The sequence below is a fragment of the Oncorhynchus nerka genome, linkage group LG22 (genome assembly GCF_034236695.1).
Source record: "Oncorhynchus nerka isolate Pitt River linkage group LG22, Oner_Uvic_2.0, whole genome shotgun sequence".
Taxonomy (NCBI): Eukaryota; Metazoa; Chordata; class Actinopteri; order Salmoniformes; family Salmonidae; genus Oncorhynchus; species Oncorhynchus nerka.
In genome coordinates this window covers 100,941,065-100,960,390 of record NC_088417.1, presented here as the reverse complement: position 1 = coordinate 100,960,390, position 19,326 = coordinate 100,941,065, and the positions used below count along the sequence as shown (strand labels likewise).

General features: G+C 47.1%; 1 protein-coding gene across 1 annotated transcript in view; it reads right to left on the bottom strand.

The window, feature by feature from the left end:
• Positions 1–18,710, bottom strand: part of trabd2a (TraB domain containing 2A) — a 185,030-nt gene extending 166,320 nt beyond the window's left edge. The window contains exons 1-2 of the mRNA XM_065007658.1: positions 17,838–18,710; positions 16,489–17,049 (exon numbers count right to left, since the gene is read on the bottom strand). Coding sequence (XP_064863730.1) covers positions 16,489–17,049; positions 17,838–17,945 — 669 coding nt within the window. The 5' untranslated portion in view covers positions 17,946–18,710. The remainder of the gene's footprint in view (positions 1–16,488; positions 17,050–17,837) is intronic.
• Positions 18,711–19,326: the final 616 nt, after the last annotated feature.

Sequence of the window (19,326 nt, the reverse complement as noted above, 5' to 3'; positions counted from 1 at the left end):
AGAAATGTTACACTAAAAAATAAACACTAGGTCATTTGCTGTGTACCTTCCTCAGTAGAGCAATAACCATAGAGTTGTATAAGGGCCAACAAGAAAACACACTCGTGACCGGTGATTTTAATGCAGGGAAAATGAAATCCGTTTTACCTCATTTTTACCAGTATGCCATCTGTGCAACTACAGGCGACAAAACTCTTGATCACCTTTAATCCACACACAGAAAAGCTGACCAGGCCATCCCTCGTCCTCCCTTTGGCAAATCAGACCACAACTCTATCTTCCTGCTTACAAGCAAAACCTCAAACAAGAAGTACCAGTGATGCGCTCAATACAAAAGTTGTTCGATGACTCTAAGCTACAGGAATGTTTCGCAAGCACAGACGGGATTATGTTCCTTGATTCGTCCGATAACACTGAGGAGTTGACCACATCAGTCACCAGCTTCATTAATCGACGACGTCATTCCCACAGTGATCGTACGTACATACCCAACCAGAAGCCATGGATTATAGGCAACATCCGCATTGAGCTAAAGGCCAGAGCTGCCCCTTTCAAGAAGCAGGACACTAATCCATATGCTTATAAGAAATCCTGTTATGGCCTCCAGCAAGCCATCACTCAGGCAAAGTGTAAAAACAGGACTAAGATTGAATCCTACTAAGCCGGCTCTGGTGCTCGACGGATGTGGCAGGGCCTGCAAACTATTACAGATTACAAAGGGAAACCCAGCCGAGAGCTGCCTAGCGACGTGAGCCTATCAGACAAGCAAAATGCCTTCTATGCTATTCTATGCTTCGAGTCAAGCAACACTTTTGGATGACTGTGTGATCTCTCTGTCTGTAGCTGAGGTGAGTAAGACCTTTAACCTCATAGTCCGCCTCCCCCCGCATGCAGTAGCGTAAATACAGCCTCAAGCTCATTACCATAACGCAACGTTAGCGATTTCTAAAAATCGCAAATGAAATGAAATAAATATGCCTGTTCTCAAGCTTATCCTTTTCTTAACAATCCTGTCGTCTCAGATTTTCAAAATATGCTTTAGAACCAGAGAAAATCACTAATTTGTGTAAGAGTGGTGATAGTTAGCTTAGCGTTAGCATTTAGCACGCAACATATTCACAAAAACCAGCCAAGGAATCAAATAAAATAATTTACCTTTGAAGAACTTCAGATGTTTCAATGAGGAGACTCTCAGTTACATAGCAGATGTCCAGTTTTTCCTGAAAGATTCTTGTGTAGGACACATCGTTCCGTTTTGTTACTATGCATTTGGCTACCGAAACTAACTGAAAATTCAGTCACCTACATGTCGAACTTTTTTCCGAATTAACTCCATAATATCGACTGAAACATGGAAAACGTTGTTTGAATCAATCCTGAAGGTGGTTTGTCATATTTCTCTCCATTGAAAGCACCGTCCTTGTAGCCTGGTTTGTTCTGAGATTTGAATGGAAAAATACCGGGACCTGACTTTTGCGCACCAATTGCCACACAGACACCAAGGGGGACACTTGGCAATTGTAGTCTCTTATGGTCAATCTTCCAATGATATGCCTACAAATACGTCACAATGCTGCAAAGACCTTGGGGAAACAAGAGAAAGAGTCCGTTCATTCCTGTCGCATTCACAGCCATATAAGGCGATCATGGAAAACGTAGCCTCAGAAATCCTGTGCATTTCCTGGTCGGTCATACATCTTGGTTTTGCCCGAAGCATTTGTTCTAAGGGACTCACAGTGAAAATCTTTGCATTTCTGGAAACGTAAGACTGTCTTCTTTCCAAAGCTATCAATTCCAAGCATATTCGAGCATCTTTTCGTGACAAAATATTGCGCTTAAAACGGGCACGTCTTTTTATCCAAAAATGAAATACTGCCCCTATAGGACTAACAGGTTAAACAGGTTAACATTCACAAGGCCGCTGGGCCAGACGGATTACCAGGACGCATACTCAGAGCATGTGCTGACCAACTGGCTAATGTCTTCACTGACATGTTCAACCTATCCCTGACCTGGTCTGTAATACTAACTTATTTTCAAGCAGACCACCATAGTCCCCTGTGCCCAAGGACGCCAAGGTAACCTGCCTAAATGAATATCGCCACATAGCACTCACATCTATAGCTATGAAATGCTATGCTATGAAAAGGCTGGTCATGGCTCACATCAACACCATCATCCTGGATCCAATCCACTTATCATACAGTCCCAACAGATCCACAGATGACATGATCTCTATTGCACTCCAAACTGGCCTTCTCCCACCTGGATATAATTAATACCTATGTGATAATGCTGTTCATTGACTACAGCTCAGCATTCAACACCATGGTCCCTGACTCATTACCAAACTCAGGACCCTGAGACTCCCTTTGCAACTGGATCCTGGACTTCCTGACGGGTCACCCCCAGGCGGTGAGGGTAGGGAACAACAAATTAATACCCAAGAAGACTCGAGGCTGTAATCGCTGCCAAAGGTGCTTCAACAAAGTACTGAGTAAAGGGTCTGAATACTTATGGAAATGTCATATTTAAGTTTTTTTGCTTCGACATTATGGGGTATTGTGATGTCATTATGGGGTATTGTGTGTAGATTGATGAGGGGGGAAAAACAACGTAATACATTTTAGAGTATTAATAGATTTTAGAATAAGGCTGTAATGTAACAAAATGTGGAAAAAGTCAAGGGGTCTGAATACTTTCCAAATGCACTCTATGGGGATACAACCATCCCAGCTCTGTAGAATGTTCTGCAAAGAGACAGAATCATTAGATCACTTGTTTTGGTACTGTCCATATGTAGCTTGTTTTTGGTCGCAGGTTCAGGAATGGCTAAAGAATATAAACATGTACCTTGAGCCAACTCTGCAGATAGCACTGCTGGGTGATCTGAGAAGTCAACCGATCAATAATATAATAATGTATATCTAGAATTAACAATCGGTAGAAACTATGAGAATAGAACGTTTTAGAACTTTTGTGAATCATCACATCACATTTGAAAAATATATGGCAAATAGAAAACTGGATGGTGTTCAGAGATAGATGGGAGGGGTTTAGAGATAGATGGGAGGGGCCAGCTAGCCTACAAAGTCAACAACGCAGCCACTGCCAGCTAGCCTACTTCAGCAGTACTGTATCATTTTTAATCATTTTAGTCAATAAGAATAGCAGCACTGTAGAAACTATTACCCTCAACTGAACGACTTGATTAGTGTAGTGTTAGCTAGCTACATAGTTGTCATTGCTGTCTTCGTATCCAAGATAATTGTGTAGTTTAGAGTGTGTAGTTTTTAGAGTGATTATCTTAATTTACCGAGGTTAGCTAGCCAGCTATTTGTCGTCCTTAACGTAGGAGACACTGCTAGCTAGCCAACAGCTAGCCAACGTCTACCGATTAGAACTCAACAACCCGGTCGCATTCCGCCTCGCTCCACAGGTAGTATCACATTTTCATTTCATCTCATTACAGTACAACGGTTTGATTTGTTTGATCGTAGCTAGCTACATAGCCGTCTCTGTATCAAAGATAATTGTGTAGTCTAGAGCGATTTTCTAGGTTACCTAGCCAGCTATTGTCGTTCTTTTAACGCAACGTAACGTAATCAACACTGCTAGCTAGCCAGCTAGCCCCCGAATCAACAACGCAGCCACTACCAGCTAGCCTACAAAGTCAACAACGCAGCCACTGCCAGCTAGCCTACTTCAGCAGTACTGTATCATTTTTAATCATTTTAGTCAATAAGATTCTTGCTACGTAAGCTCAACTTTCTGAACATTCGAGACGTGTAGTCCACTTGTCATTCCAATCTCCTTTGCATTAGCGTAGCCTCTTCTGTAGCCTGTCAACTATGTGTCTGTCTATCCCTGTTCTCTCCTCTCTGCACAGACCATACAAACGCTCCACAACGCGTGGCCGCGGCCACCCTAATCTGGTGGTCCCAGCGCGCACGACCCACGTGGAGTTCCAGGTCTCCGGTAGCCTCTGGAACTGCCGATCTGCGGCCAACAAGGCAGAGTTCATCTCAGCCTATGCCTCCCTCCAGTCCCTCGACTTCCAGTCCCTTGACTTCGTGTGCACTGACGGAAACATGGATCACCACAGATAACACTGCTACTCCTACTGCTCTCTCTTCGTCCGCCCACGTGTTCTCGCACACCCCGAGAGCTTCTGGTCAGCGGGGTGGTGGCACCGGGATCCTCATCTCTCCCAAGTGGTCATTCTCTCTTTCTCCCCTTACCCATCTGTCTATCGCCTCCTTTGAATTCCATGCTGTCACAGTTACCAGCCCTTTCAAGCTTAACATCCTTATCATTTATCGCCCTCCAGGTTCCCTCGGAGAGTTCATCAATGAGCTTGATGCCTTGATAAGCTCCTTTCCTGAGGACGGCTCACCTCTCACAGTTCTGGGCGACTTTAACCTCCCCACGTCTACCTTTGACTCATTCCTCTCTGCCTCCTTCTTTCCACTCCTCTCCTCTTTTGACCTCACCCTCTCACCTTCCCCCTACTCACAAGGCAGGCAATACGCTCAACCTCATCTTTACTAGATGCTGTTCTTCCACTAACCTCATTGCAACTCCCCTCCAAGTCTCCGACCACTACCTTGTATCCTTTTCCCTCTCGCTCTCATCCAACACTTCCCACACTGCCCCTACTCGGATGGTATCGCGCCGTCCCAACCTTCGCTCTCTCTCCCCCGCTACTCTCTCCTCTTCCATCCTATCATCTCTTCCCTCTGCTCAAACCTTCTCCAACCTATCTCCTGATTCTGCCTCCTCAACCCTCCTCTCCTCCCTTTCTGCATCCTTTGACTCTCTATATCCCCTATCCTCCAGGCCGGCTCGGTCCTCCCCTCCCGCTCCGTGGCTCGACGACTCATTGCTATGCAGACGACACACAATTAATCTTCTCCTTTCCCCCTTCTGATGACCAGGTGGCGAATCGCATCTCTGCATGTCTGGCAGACATATCAGTGTGGATGACGGATCACCACCTCAAGCTGAACCTCGGCAAGACGGAGCTGCTCTTCCTCCCGGGGAAGGACTGCCCGTTCCATGATCTCGCCATCACGGTTGACAACTCCACTGTGTCCTCCTCCCAGAGCGCTAAGAACCTTGGCGTGATCCTGGACAACACCCTGTCGTTCTCAACTAACATCAAGGCGGTGGCCCGTTCCTGTAGGTTCATGCTCTACAACATCCGCAGAGTACGACCCTGCCTCACACAGGAAGGGGCGCAGGTCCTAATCCAGGCACTTGTCATCTCCCGTCTGGATTACTGCAACTCGCTGTTGGCTGGGCTCCCTGCCTGTGCCATTAAACCCCTACAACTCATCCAGAACGCCGCAGCCCGTCTGGTGTTCAACCTTCCCAAGTTCTCTCACGTCACCCCGCTCCTCCGCTCTCTCCACTGGCTTCCAGTTGAAGCTCGCATCCGCTACAAGACCATGGTGCTTGCCTACGGAGCTGTGAGGGGAACGGCACCTCAGTACCTCCAGGCTCTGATCAGGCCCTACACCCAAACAAGGGCACTGCGTTCATCCACCTCTGGCCTGCTCGCCTCCCTACCACTGAGGAAGTACAGTTCCCGCTCAGCCCAGTCAAAACTGTTCGCTGCTCTGGCCCCCCAATGGTGGAACAAACTCCCTCACGACGCCAGGACAGCGGAGTCAATCACCACCTTCCGGAGACACCTGAAACCCCACCTCTTTAAGGAATACCTAGGATAGGATAAAGTAATCCTTCTCATCCCCCCCCTTAAAAGATTTAGATGCACTATTGTGAAGTGGCTGCTCCACTGAATGTCATAAGGTGAATGCACCAATTTGTAAGTCGCTCTGGATAAGAGCGTCTGCTAAATGACTTAAATGTAAATGTAAATGTTTAGAGATAGATGGGAGGGGTTGAGAGATAGATGGGAGGGGTTGAGAGATAGATGGGAGGGGTTGAGAGATAGATGGGAGGGGTTGAGAGATAGATGGGAGGGGTTTAGAGATAGATGGGAGGGGTTGAGGATAGCTGAAGGGTGGGACTGGATGGTGTTCAGAGATTGATGGGAGGGGTTTAGAGATAGATGGGAGGGGTTGAGGATAGCTGAAGGGTGGGACTGGATGGTGTTCAGAGATAGATGGGAGGGGTTGAGGGGAGCTGAAGGATGGGACTGGATGGTGTTCAGAGATAGATGGGAGAGGTTGAGGGGAGCTGAAGGACTGGATGGTGGTCAGAGATAGATGGGAGGGGTTAAGGGGAGCTGAAGGCTGGGACTGGATGGTGTTCAGAGATAGATGGGAGAGGTTGAGGGGAGCTGAACGATGGGACTGGATGGTGTTCAGAGATAGATGGGAGAGGTTGAGGATAGCTGAAGGATGGGACTGGATGGTGTTCAGAGATAGATGGGAGGGGTTGAGGGGAGCTGAAGGATGGGACTGGATGGTGTTCAGAGATAGATGGGAGGGGTTGAGGGGAGCTGAAGGATGGGACTGGATGGTGTTCAGAGATAGATGGGAGGGGTTGAGGGGAGCTGAAGAATGGGACTGGATGGTGTTCAGAGATAGATGGGAGGGGTTGAGGGGAGCTGAAGGACTGGATGGTATTAGGAGATAGATGGGAGGGGTTGAGTGGAGCTGAAGGATGGGACTGGATGGTGTTCAGAGATAGATGGGAGGGGTTGAGGGGAGCTGAAGGATGGGACTGGATGGTGTTCAGAGATAGATGGGAGGGGTTGAGGGGAGCTGAAGGGTGGGACTGGATGGTGTTCAGAGATAGATGGGAGGGGTTGAGGGGAGCTGAAGGATGGGACTGGATGGTGTTCAGAGATAGATGGGAGGGGTTGAGGGGAGCTGAAGGATGGGACTGGATGGTGTTCAGAGATAGATGGGAGGGGTTGAGGGGAGCTGAAGGACTGGATGGTGTTAGGAGATCGATGGGAGAGGTTGAGGGGAGCTGAACGATGGGACTGGATGGTGTTCAGAGATAGATGGAAGAGGTTGAGGATAGCTGAAGGATGGGACTGGATGGTGTTCAGAGATAGATGGGAGAGGTTGAGGGGAGCTGAAGGATGGGACTGGATGGTGGTCAGAGATAGATGGGAGGGGTTGAGGGGAGCTGAAGGCTGGGACTGGATGGTGTTCAGAGATAGATGGGAGAGGTTGAGGGGAGCTGAAGGGTGGGACTGGATGGTGTTCAGAGATAGATGGGAGGGGTTGAGGGGAGCTGAAGGACTGGATGGTGTTCAGAGATAGATGGGAGGGGTTGAGGGGAGCTGAAGGGTGGGACTGGATGGTGTTCAGAGATAGATGGGAGGGGTTGAGGATAGCTGAAGGATGGGACTGGATGGTGTTCAGAGATAGATGGGAGGGGTTGAGGGGAGCTGAACGATGGGACTGGATGGTGTTCAGAGATAGATGGGAGGGGTTGAGGATAGCTGAAGGGTGGGACTGGATGGTGTTCAGAGATAGATGGGAGAGGTTGAGGATAGCTGAACGATGGGACTGGATGGTGTTCAGAGGTAGATGGGAGGGGTTGAGGGGAGCTGAAGGACTGGATGGTGTTAGGAGATAGATGGGAGGGGTTGAGTGGAGCTGAAGGATGGGACTGGATGGTGTTCAGAGATAGATGGGAGGGGTTGAGGGGAGCTGAACGATGGGACTGGATGGTGTTCAGAGATAGATGGGAGGGGTTGAGGATAGCTGAAGGGTGGGACTGGATGGTGTTCAGAGATAGATGGGAGAGGTTGAGGATAGCTGAACGATGGGACTGGATGGTGTTCAGAGGTAGATGGGAGGGGTTGAGGGGAGCTGAAGGACTGGATGGTGTTAGGAGATAGATGGGAGGGGTTGAGGGGAGCTGAAGGATGGGACTGGATGGTGTTCAGAGATAGATGGGAGGGGTTGAGGGGAGCTGAAGGATGGGACTGGATGGTGTTCAGAGATAGATTGGAGAGGTTGAGGGGAGCTGAAGGACTGGATGGTGTTCAGAGATCGATGGGAGGGGTTGAGGGGAGCTGAAGGGTGGGACTGGATGGTGTTCAGAGACAGATGGGAGAGGTTGAGGGGAGCTGAACGATGGGACTGGATGGTGTTCAGAGATAGATGGGAGGGGTTGAGGGGAGCTGAAGGATGGGACTGGATGGTGGTCAGAGATAGATGGGAGGGGTTGAGGGGAGCTGAAGGGTGGGACTGGATGGTGTTCAGAGACAGATGGGAGGGGTTGAGGGGAGCTGAAGGATGGGACTGGATGGTGTTCAGAGATAGATGGGAGGGGTTGAGGGAGCTGAAGGGTGGGACTGTATGGTGTTCAGAGACAGATGGGAGGGGTTGAGGGAGCTGAAGGATGGGACTGGATGGTGTTCAGAGATAGATGGGAGGGGTTGAGGGGAGCTGAAGGATGGGACTGGATGGTGTTCAGAGATAGATGGGAGGGGTTGAGGGGAGCTGAAGGACTGGATGGTGTTAGGAGATAGATGGGAGGGGTTGAGGGGAGCTGAAGGATGGGACTGGATGGTGTTCAGAGATAGATGGGAGGGGTTGAGGGGAGCTGAAGGATGGGACTGGATGGTGTTCAGAGATAGATGGGAGGGGTTGAGGGGAGCTGAAGGGTGGGACTGGATGGTGTTCAGAGACAGATGGGAGGGGTTGATGGGGGAGCTAGAAGGATGGGACTGGATGGTGTTCAGAGATAGATGGGAGGGGTTGAGGGGAGCTGAAGGATGGGACTGGATGGTGTTCAGAGATAGATGGGAGGGGTTGAGGATAGCTGAAGGATGGGACTGGATGGTGTTCAGAGATAGATGGGAGGGTTGAGGGGAGCTGAAGGACTGGATGGTGTTAGGAGATAGATGGGAGGGGTTGAGTGGAGCTGAAGGATGGGACTGGATGGTGTTCAGAGATAGATGGGAGGGTTGAGGGGAGCTGAACGATGGGACTGGATGGTGTTCAGAGATAGATGGGAGGGGTTGAGGATAGCTGAAGGGTGGGACTGGATGGTGTTCAGAGATAGATGGGAGAGGTTGAGGGAGCTGAACGATGGGACTGGATGGTGTTCAGAGATAGATGGGAGGGGTTGAGGGGAGCTGAAGGACTGGATGGTGTTAGGAGATAGATGGGAGGGGTTGAGGGGAGCTGAAGGATGGGACTGGATGGTGTTCAGAGATAGATGGGAGGGGTTGAGGGGAGCTGAAGGATGGGACTGGATGGTGTTCAGAGATAGATGGGAGGGGTTGAGGGAGCTGAAGGACTGGATGGTGTTCAGAGATAGATGGGAGGGGTTGAGGGAGCTGAAGGATGGGACTGGATGGTGTTCAGAGACAGATGGGAGGGGTTGAGGGGAGCTGAAGGATGGGACTGGATGGTGTTCAGAGACAGATGGGAGGGGTTGAGGGGAGCTGAAGGATGGGACTGGATGGTGTTCAGAGATAGATGGGAGGGGTTGAGGGAGCTGAAGGCTGGGACTGGATGGTGTTCAGAGATAGATGGGAGAGGTTGAGGGGAGCTGAAGGGTGGGACTGGATGGTGTTCAGAGATAGATGGGAGGGGTTGAGGGAGCTGAAGGCTGGGACTGGATGGTGTTAGAGATAGATGGGAGAGGTTGAGGGGAGCTGAAGGACTGGATGGTGTTCAGAGATAGATGGGAGGGGTTGAGGGGAGCTGAAGGGTGGGACTGGATGGTGTTCAGAGACAGATGGGAGAGGTTGAGGGGAGCTGAACGATGGGACTGGATGGTGTTCAGAGATAGATGGGAGGGGTTGAGGGGAGCTGAAGGATGGGACTGGATGGTGGTCAGAGATAGATGGGAGGGTTGAGGGGAGCTGAAGGGTGGGACTGGATGGTGTTCAGAGACAGATGGGAGGGGTTGAGGGGAGCTGAAGGATGGGACTGGATGGTGTTCAGAGATAGATTGGAGGGGTTGAGGGAGCTGAAGGGTGGGACTGGATGGTGTTCAGAGACAGATGGGAGGGGTTGAGGGGAGCTGAAGGATGGGACTGGATGGTGTTCAGAGATAGATGGGAGGGGTTGAGGGAGCTGAAGGATGGGACTGGATGGTGTTCAGAGATAGATGGGAGGGGTTGAGGGGAGCTGAAGGACTGGATGGTGTTAGGAGATAGATGGGAGGGGTTGAGGGGAGCTGAAGGATGGGACTGGATGGTGTTCAGAGATAGATGGGAGGGGTTGAGGGGAGCTGAAGGATGGGACTGGATGGTGTTCAGAGATAGATGGGAGGGGTTGAGGGAGCTGAAGGGTGGGACTGGATGGTGTTCAGAGATAGATGGGAGGGGTTGAGGGGAGCTGAAGGATGGGACTGGATGGTGTTCAGAGATAGATGGGAGGGGTTGAGGGGAGCTGAAGGGTGGGACTGGATGGTGTTCAGAGACAGATGGGAGGGGTTGAGGGGAGCTGAAGGATGGGACTGGATGGTGTTCAGAGATAGATGGGAGGGGTTGAGGGGAGCTGAAGGATGGGACTGGATGGTGTTCAGAGATAGATGGGAGGGGTTGAGGGGAGCTGAAGGACTGGATGGTGTTCAGAGATAGATGGGAGGGGTTGAGGGAGCTGAAGGCTGGGACTGGATGGTGTTCAGAGATAGATGGGAGAGGTTGAGGGGAGCTGAAGGGTGGGACTGGATGGTGTTCAGAGATAGATGGGAGGGGTTGAGGGAGCTGAAGGACTGGATGGTGTTAGGAGATAGATGGGAGGAGTTGAGGGGAGCTGAAGGATGGGACTGGATGGTGTTCAGAGATAGATGGGAGGGTTGAGGGGAGCTGAAGGACTGGATGGTGTTAGGAGATAGATGGGAGGGTTGAGGGGAGCTGAAGGATGGGACTGGATGGTGTTCAGAGATAGATGGGAGGGGTTGAGGGAGCTGAAGGATGGGACTGGATGGTGTTCAGGAGATAGATGGGAGGGGTTGAGGGAGCTGAAGGATGGGACTGGATGGTGTTCAGAGATAGATGGGAGGGGTTGAGGGGAGCTGAAGGATGGGACTGGATGGTGTTAAGAGATAGATGGGAGGGGTTGAGGGGAGCTGAAGGGTGGGACTGGATGGTGTTCAGAGATAGATGGGAGGGGTTGAGGGGAGCTGAAGGATGGGACTGGATGGTGTTCAGAGATAGATGGGAGGGGTTGAGGGGAGCTGAAGGTGGGACTGGATGGTGTTCAGAGATAGATGGGAGGGGTTGAGGGAGCTGAAGGATGGGACTGGATGGTGTTCAGAGACAGATGGGAGAGGTTGAGGGGAGCTGAAGGGGGTTGGCTGAAGGACTGGATGGTGTTCAGAGATAGATGGGAGGGGTTGAGGGGAGCTGAAGGATGGGACTGGATGGTGTTCAGAGATAGATGGGAGGGGTTGAGGGGAGCTGAAGGACTGGATGGTGTTCAGAGATAGATGGGAGGGGTTGAGGGGAGCTGAAGGATGGGACTGGATGGTGTTCAGAGATAGATGGGAGGGGTTGAGGGAGCTGATGGGACTGGATGGTGTTCAGAGATAGATGGGAGGGGTTGAGGGGAGCTGAAGGATGGGACTGGATGGTGTTCAGAGATAGATGGGAGGGGTTGAGGGGAGCTGAAGGATTGGACTAATAACAACAAGATAACTATTGTAAAATATACTGTGTTTGTAAAATGTATATAGTATGTATAAACAGGAAGAAGAAGCCTAAGTGTTGTCAATTAGTTTACTTCATTAGGGGAGGGGTGGTAGGTTTAGGGGAAAATAATGTAGGGAAATATATAACAATTAGGGGAGGGGTGGTAGGTTTAGGGGGAAATAATGAAGGGAAATATATAACAAATATAGAGCGGCAAGAACAAACAGTATGTGAACCCTTTGGAATGACCTGAATTTCTGCATAAATTGGTCATCAAATTTGATCTGATCTTCATCTAGGTCACAACAATAGACAAACACAGTCTGCTTAAACTAATAACACACAAATAATTATACGTTTTCATGTCTTTATTAATCACACCGTGTAAACCTTCACAGTGCAGGGCGGAAAAAGTATGTGAACCCTTGGATTTAATAACTGGTTGACCCTCCTTTGGCAGCAATAAACTCAACCAAACGTTTTCTGTAGTCGGGAATCAGACCTGCACAACGGTCAGGAGGAATTTTGGACCATTCCTCTATACAAAACTGTTTCAGTTCAGCAATATTCTTGGGATGTCTGGTGTGAACCGCTCTCTTGGGGTCATGCCACAGCATCTCAATCGGGTTAAGTTCAGGACTCTGACTGGGCCACTCTAGAAGAAGTATTTTCTTCTGTTGAAGAGATTATTTTCATTATTTACTTCTGTGTAAACCATGATCCTCCACATAGTGTTGTGTCATCCTTCCAAACAACTCAACTGTAGTTCCATCTGTCCACAGAACATTTTGCCAGTAGCGATGTGGAACATCCAGGTGCACTTTTGCAAACTTCAGACATGCAGCAATGTTTTTGTTTTGGACAGCAGTCGCTTCTTCCGTGGTGTCCTCCCATGAACACCATTCTTGTTTAGTGTTTTACGTATCGTAGACTCCTCAACAGAGATGCTAGCGTGTTTAGTGTTTTACGTATCGTAGACTCCTCAACAGAGATGCTAGCGTGTTTAGTGTTTTACGTATCGTAGACTCGTCAACAGAGATGCTAGCATGTTTAGTGTTTCGCGTATCGTAGACTCGTCAACAGAGATGCTAGCGTGTTTAGTGGTTTATGTATTGTAGACTCGTCAACAGAGATGCTAGTGTGTTTAGTGTTTCACGTATCGTAGACTCGTCAACAGAGATGCTGGCATGTTTAGTGTTTCACGTATTGTAGACTCGTCAACAGAGATGCTAGCATGTTTAGTGTTTCACGTATCGTAGACTCGTCAACAGAGATGCTAGCATGTTTAGTGTTTCACGTATCGTAGACTCGTCAACAGAGATGCTAGCATGTTTAGTGTTTCACGTATCGTAGACTCGTCAACAGAGATGCTAGCATGTTTAGTGTTTCACTTGTCGTAGACTCGTCAACAGAGATGCTAGCATCTTTAGTGTTTCACGTATCGTAGACTCGTCAACAGAGATGCTAGCATGTTTAGTGTTTTACGTATCGTAGACTCGTCAACAGAGATGCTAGCATGTTTAGTGTTTCTTGTATCGTAGACTCGTCAACAGAGATGCTAGCGTGTTTAGTGTTTTACGTATCGTAGACTCGTCAACAGAGATGCTAGCGTGTTTAGTGTTTTACGTATCGTAGACTCGTCAACAGAGATGTTAGCGTGTTTAGTGTTTTACGTATCGTAGACTCGTCAACAGAGATGCTAGCGTGTTTAGTGTTTTACGTATCGTAGACTCATCAACAGAGATGCTAGCGTGTTTAGTGTTTTACGTATCGTAGACTCGTCAACAGAGATGCTAGCGTGTTTAGTGTTTTACGTATCGTAGACTCGTCAACAGAGATGCTAGCGTGTTTAGTGTTTCACGTATCGTAGACTCGTCAACAGAGATGCTAGCGTGTTTAGTGTTTTACGTATCGTAGACTCGTCAACAGAGATGCTAGCATGTTCCAGAGATTTCTGTACGTCTTTAGCTGACACTCTATTGTATTCAATGTAGACAAGAAAAATACAATACTTTGTGTGTTATTAGTTAAAGCACTGTGTTTGTCTGTTGTTGTGACTTAGATGAAGATCAGATCCAATCTGATGACAAATTTGTCATTGTCGTTATTCTCTGTGCATTTATTCCATGTGTCAAGTTTAACATTTAAACTTTAACTCTTTAAGACTCGGTACTGGTAGTCCCTGTATATAGCCATGTTATTACCTCGTACCCCTGCACATCGACTCAGTACTGGTAGTTCCTGTATATAGCCATGTTATTACCTCGTACCCCTGCACATCGACTCGGTACTGGTAGTCCCTGTATATAGCCATGTCATTACCTGGTACTCCCTGTATATAGCCATGTTATTACCTGGTACTTCCTGTATCTAGCCATGTCATTACCTGGTACTCCCTGTATATAGCCATGTTATTACCTGGTACTTCCTGTATCTAGCCATGTCATTACCTGGTACTCCCTGTATATAGCCATGTTATTACCTGGTACTTCCTGTATATAGCCATGTTATTACCTGGTACTTCCTGTATCTAGCCATGTCATTACCTGGTACTCCCTGTATATAGCCATGTTATTACCTGGTACTTCCTGTATATAGCCATGTTATTACCTGGTACTTCCTGTATATAGCCATGTTATTACCTGGTACTTCCTGTATATAACCATGTTATTACCTGGTACTTCCTGTATATAGCCATGTTATTACCTGGTACTTCCTGTATATAACCATGTTATTACCTGGTACTTCCTGTATATAACCATGTTATTACCTGGTACTCCTGTATATAGTCATGTTATTACCTGGTACTTCCTGTATATAGCCATGTTATTACCTGGTACTCCTGTATATAGCCATGTTATTACCTGGTACTTCCTGTATATAACCATGTTATTACCTGGTACTTCCTGTATATAGCCATGTTATTACCTGGTACTTCCTGTATATAACCATGTTATTACCTGGTCCTTCCTGTATATAGCCATGTTATTACCTGGTACTTCCTGTATATAGCCATGTTATTACCTGGTACTTCCTGTATATAACCATGTTATTACCTGGTACTTCCTGTATATAACCATGTTATTACCTGGTACTCCCTGTATATAGCCATGTTATTACCTGGTACTTCCTGTATATAGCCATGTTATTACCTGGTACTTCCTGTATATAGCCATGTTATTACCTGGTACTTCCTGTATATAGCCATGTTATTACCTGGTACTTCCTGTATATAGTCATGTTATTACCTGGTACTTCCTGTATATAGCCATGTCATTACCTGGTACTCCCTGTATATAGCCATGTTATTACCTGGTACTTCCTGTATCTAGCCATGTCATTACCTGGTACTCCCTGTATATAGCCATGTTATTACCTGGTACTTCCTGTATCTAGCCATGTCATTACCTGGTACTCCTGTATATAGCCATGTTATTACCTGGTACTTCCTGTATATAGCCATGTTATTACCTGGTACTTCCTGTATCTAGCCATGTCATTACCTGGTACTCCTGTATATAGCCATGTTATTACCTGGTACTTCCTGTATATAGCCATGTTATTACCTGGTACTTCCTGTATATAGCCATGTTATTACCTGGTACTTCCTGTATATAACCATGTTATTACCTGGTACTTCCTGTATATAGCCATGTTATTACCTGGTACTTCCTGTATATAACCATGTTATTACCTGGTACTTCCTGTATATAACCATGTTATTACCTGGTACTCCCTGTATATAGTCATGTTATTACCTGGTACTTCCTGTATATAGCCATGTTATTACCTGGTACTCCCTGTATATAGCCATGTTATTACCTGGTACTTCCTGTATATAACCATGTTATTACCTGGTACTTCCTGTATATAGCCATGTTATTACCTGGTACTTCCTGTATATAACCATGTTATTACCTGGTCCTTCCTGTATATAGCCATGTTATTACCTGGTACTTCCTGTATATAGCCATGTTATTACCTGGTACTTCCTGTATATAACCATGTTATTACCTGGTACTTCCTGTATATAACCATGTTATTACCTGGTACTCCCTGTATATAGCCATGTTATTACCTGGTACTTCCTGTATATAGCCATGTTATTACCTGGTACTTCCTGTATATAGCCATGTTATTACCTGGTACTTCCTGTATATAGCCATGTTATTACCTGGTACTTCCTGTATATAGTCATGTTATTACCTGGTACTTCCTGTATATAACCATGTTATTACCTGGTACTTCCTGTATATAGCCATGTTATTGTTATTCGTTATTCTCTGTGCATTCATTCCATGTGTCACATTTAACATTTAAACTTTAACTCTACATTGTTGAAAAAGGACCTGTCAGTCAGCATTTCCCTGTTCGTCTACACCTGTTGTTTAGGAAACATGTGACGAATAAAATGTCATTTGATTTTTAGGTCTTTCTTGAAATCCAAACATTGTTCTTGATTTATGCGAAATTGGGAATGTTTAAAATCATATCTGATAGATTAGGATGGTCTCTGGTCTAAAGTAGTGCACTATATATAGGGAATAGGGTTCCATAGGGCTCTGGTCTAAAGGAGTGCACTATATAGGGAATAGGGTTCCATAGGGCTCTGGTCTAAAGTAGTGCACTATATAGGGAATATGGTTCCATAGGGCTCTGGTCTAAAGGAGTGCACTATATAGGGAATAGGGTTCCATAGGGCTCTGGTCTAAAGTAGTGCACTATATAGGGAATATGGTTCCATAGGGCTCTGGTCTAAAGGAGTGCACTATATAGGGAATAGGGTTCCATAGGGCTCTGGTCTAAAGTAGTGCACTATATAGGGAATAGGGTTCCATAGGACTCTGGTCTAAAGGAGTGCACTATGTAGAAAATAGGCCGGGTGCCATTTGTGATGCACTCACCTGAGAGAAGTTGAGTCCGTTGAGCGGGTGACACTGCTCCTCCACCTTCTCCACAGCTCCTGTCCTCTTCCTCATCCTCTCTGCCTCCTGGGCCAGGTACAGATCCAACACCGGGACCCCCCTCGTCTTAATGTCCGCCTCCGTCAACGAGTTCACCATCAACATCACCCACACAGGCCTCTTCCTCTCCCAGTTCCCCGCTATGGCATTAAACAGGTAGTCAGCGTACAGGCCTTTACCCCTCTGGTCAGGAGTCATCCAGAACGGCATCATGAGCTTCACGTACTCCAAGTGCCTCTTGAGGCGTCTGTAGATGTCTCTGGGTAGAACGTCCTGTAAGGTTCCCCCCTGGGGGAGGAGCTGGCAGCTGGTCAGGGCTGAGATGGTGTAGGGGTCCGTCAGGTCCAGCTCCAAGTAAACCATGTTACTCTCCTGGAAAGCCTTCTTGGAGTTCTCTGGGATGAAGTCCCAGACGCGCGTGTAAGGAACGTGGATCGTGCCGTAGAGGTAGGACGGAGGGTTACGTTTGATGGTCCACAGGAAAGAGTTCAGATCACTTTGCTACCGATGCGGAAAAGAGGAAAGAAGACACGAGTGAATTTGTAGTATTATTACCAGGCTATAAAACCTCATTCATGATTTTTGGTCAACCCAAAACCTCATGTCCTTAATATGCATGTGTGTGTGTGTGTGTGTCTGTCTGTCTGTCTGTCTGTCTGTCTGTCTGTCTGTCTGTCTGTCTGTCTGTCTGTGATGTCATTTACAAAATATGTCACTAAAGTTAAACAAAGACATGGACAAACAAACTATTTTAATAGCTGGCTGGTCTAAAAACAGACTTGCAATAAACAAAAATGACTACTAGTTTTCATCCACTGCAAATAGACAGTGTGAACATGGCGCTATTTAAATTGACCGAGACTTTTGATTCTACGTGCGATAGGCCATTTGATGCTCGGTAATGGACTGATAATGTCTTATCAGCAGAACACTTCACAGCGCACTAGACTCACACAATAAACATCCGAAATGATCTGCGCTCTTAGAGGATGGAGAAACTTTACAGGAAAACACCTAGACCTACTTTTTTGAAGTTCACACTTATTTGTGGATTAGGCTACACTCGCGGATGAATGAAGTAGCCTAGAACAACACATTTTGGAAATGAAAAGTGAAGAAATAATCATTTAGGCTAACATATGTATAGGCTAAAACTAAACAGTGGACATTCAGATACTCAAATCCCAGTGCCATTGGAGATTTTAAAAATGATGAAAAAAGCCTAATTTACTTAGATGTTGGCTAAGACATGAATTATATTCAATTGGACGTGATATTAGCGGACTTACTTTCCTTTTTAGCTCGCAGTTAGAGGACTCCCGGAGGCTCCATTGGTCGGCTCCTTTCACCAGCAGTATTAGGAACGCTTGAATAAATGTGACCCAAGAGACCAGCATCGTAACTCCCAACGTGCACGCTATTTTTACAACGTGTCGCAAGATGAAGCTACCCAAAAACAATTCTTTCCTGGGGAAAATTACTTAAAATTATTTTCCGAATTTCAGTTCCATTGAAATAAGTCAAACACGCCGACATATAGCCTATCTACCTTTCTGCCGCCGGAAGAACTCATGTTTGAGCGAAATTGCATTCAATACTTTGAGTGATGTTTTTTCCCCACTTGGGTGAAAGCATTGACGTTATTTTGTGTCTATGTCTTCATGCTGTTGTCTTGAATCTGACACTTTCCCTCTCCCTCATATTTGATAATAAGGTGCCATGCATGGCACTTGATGGAAGCTTACAACTTGCTCCGCGATAGTAGGCTAGGCTACAATCCTCAATGAGATGAAATCAAATCTAACTCTCCAGTCTTTGATAGGCCACACTTAGAACCGAGCAGATTGTGCACAGTCAGTAAATTAGTATCCAAAGTGCACGCAAGCAACAGGTTCTAAACTAAACTTCGTGCGTCCTCAGGTTCCCGGAATGAGCGGTGGAATTCCACGCCACAATGTTGTTACTACTCCGCTGTTATCTACTTCCAAACACAGGCCCGCAGAAAGAAATGATTTCACCGGTGCTGTTCGGAATTCGACCGTAGCAACACTTTCTCCTGAATTGGTTGTCCAATTCCAAGCGCCATCAACAGTTCCCAAATCCTCGAAGAAACTTTCTCTATCGTGTCCTCCTTGTTTCCATAACTCCAGACTCCCCTCATTTCTCTCACAGTGTTGCTGGAGTGTGTAAGCATCTCTATGTTAGGCTCATGCATGGGGCACTTACCTACCCCCTGCCCCCACCCCCACCCTCTCCCTCCACTCCTCCACCCCTCCCCACTGTGTAATAATCTGATTTAACATCTAACCCCCCTTCGTGGCGAGAGTAGTACACTCATTCACTTCAAAATTAGAATTCGACTATGGTCTGATCTGCTCCTCGGGACTTTATCAGGAGTCGACAAGATTCGGCTTTTCCAGAGCCCTCACTGCGGCAGGAGTGAGAGTAGTTGAGCCCTCAGCGGCAGGAGTGAGAGTGGTTGAGCCCTCACAGCGGCAGGAGTGAGAGTGGTTGAGCCCTCAGCGGCAGGAGTGAGAGTGGTTGACCCTCAGCGGCAGGAGTGAGAGTGGTTGAGCCTCAGCGGCAGGAGTGAGAGTGGTTGAGCCCTCACAGCGGCAGGAGTGAGAGTGGTTGAGCCCTCACAGCGGCAGAACTGAGAGCGGACCAATTAATTAACACTAAGAATAGGGCAAGCAAACAAAACAAACTTTAATAAGTCAAAATGTTTAAATATGAACCAATAAGAACAATACCACAACTTTTATAATAGCAAAGTGT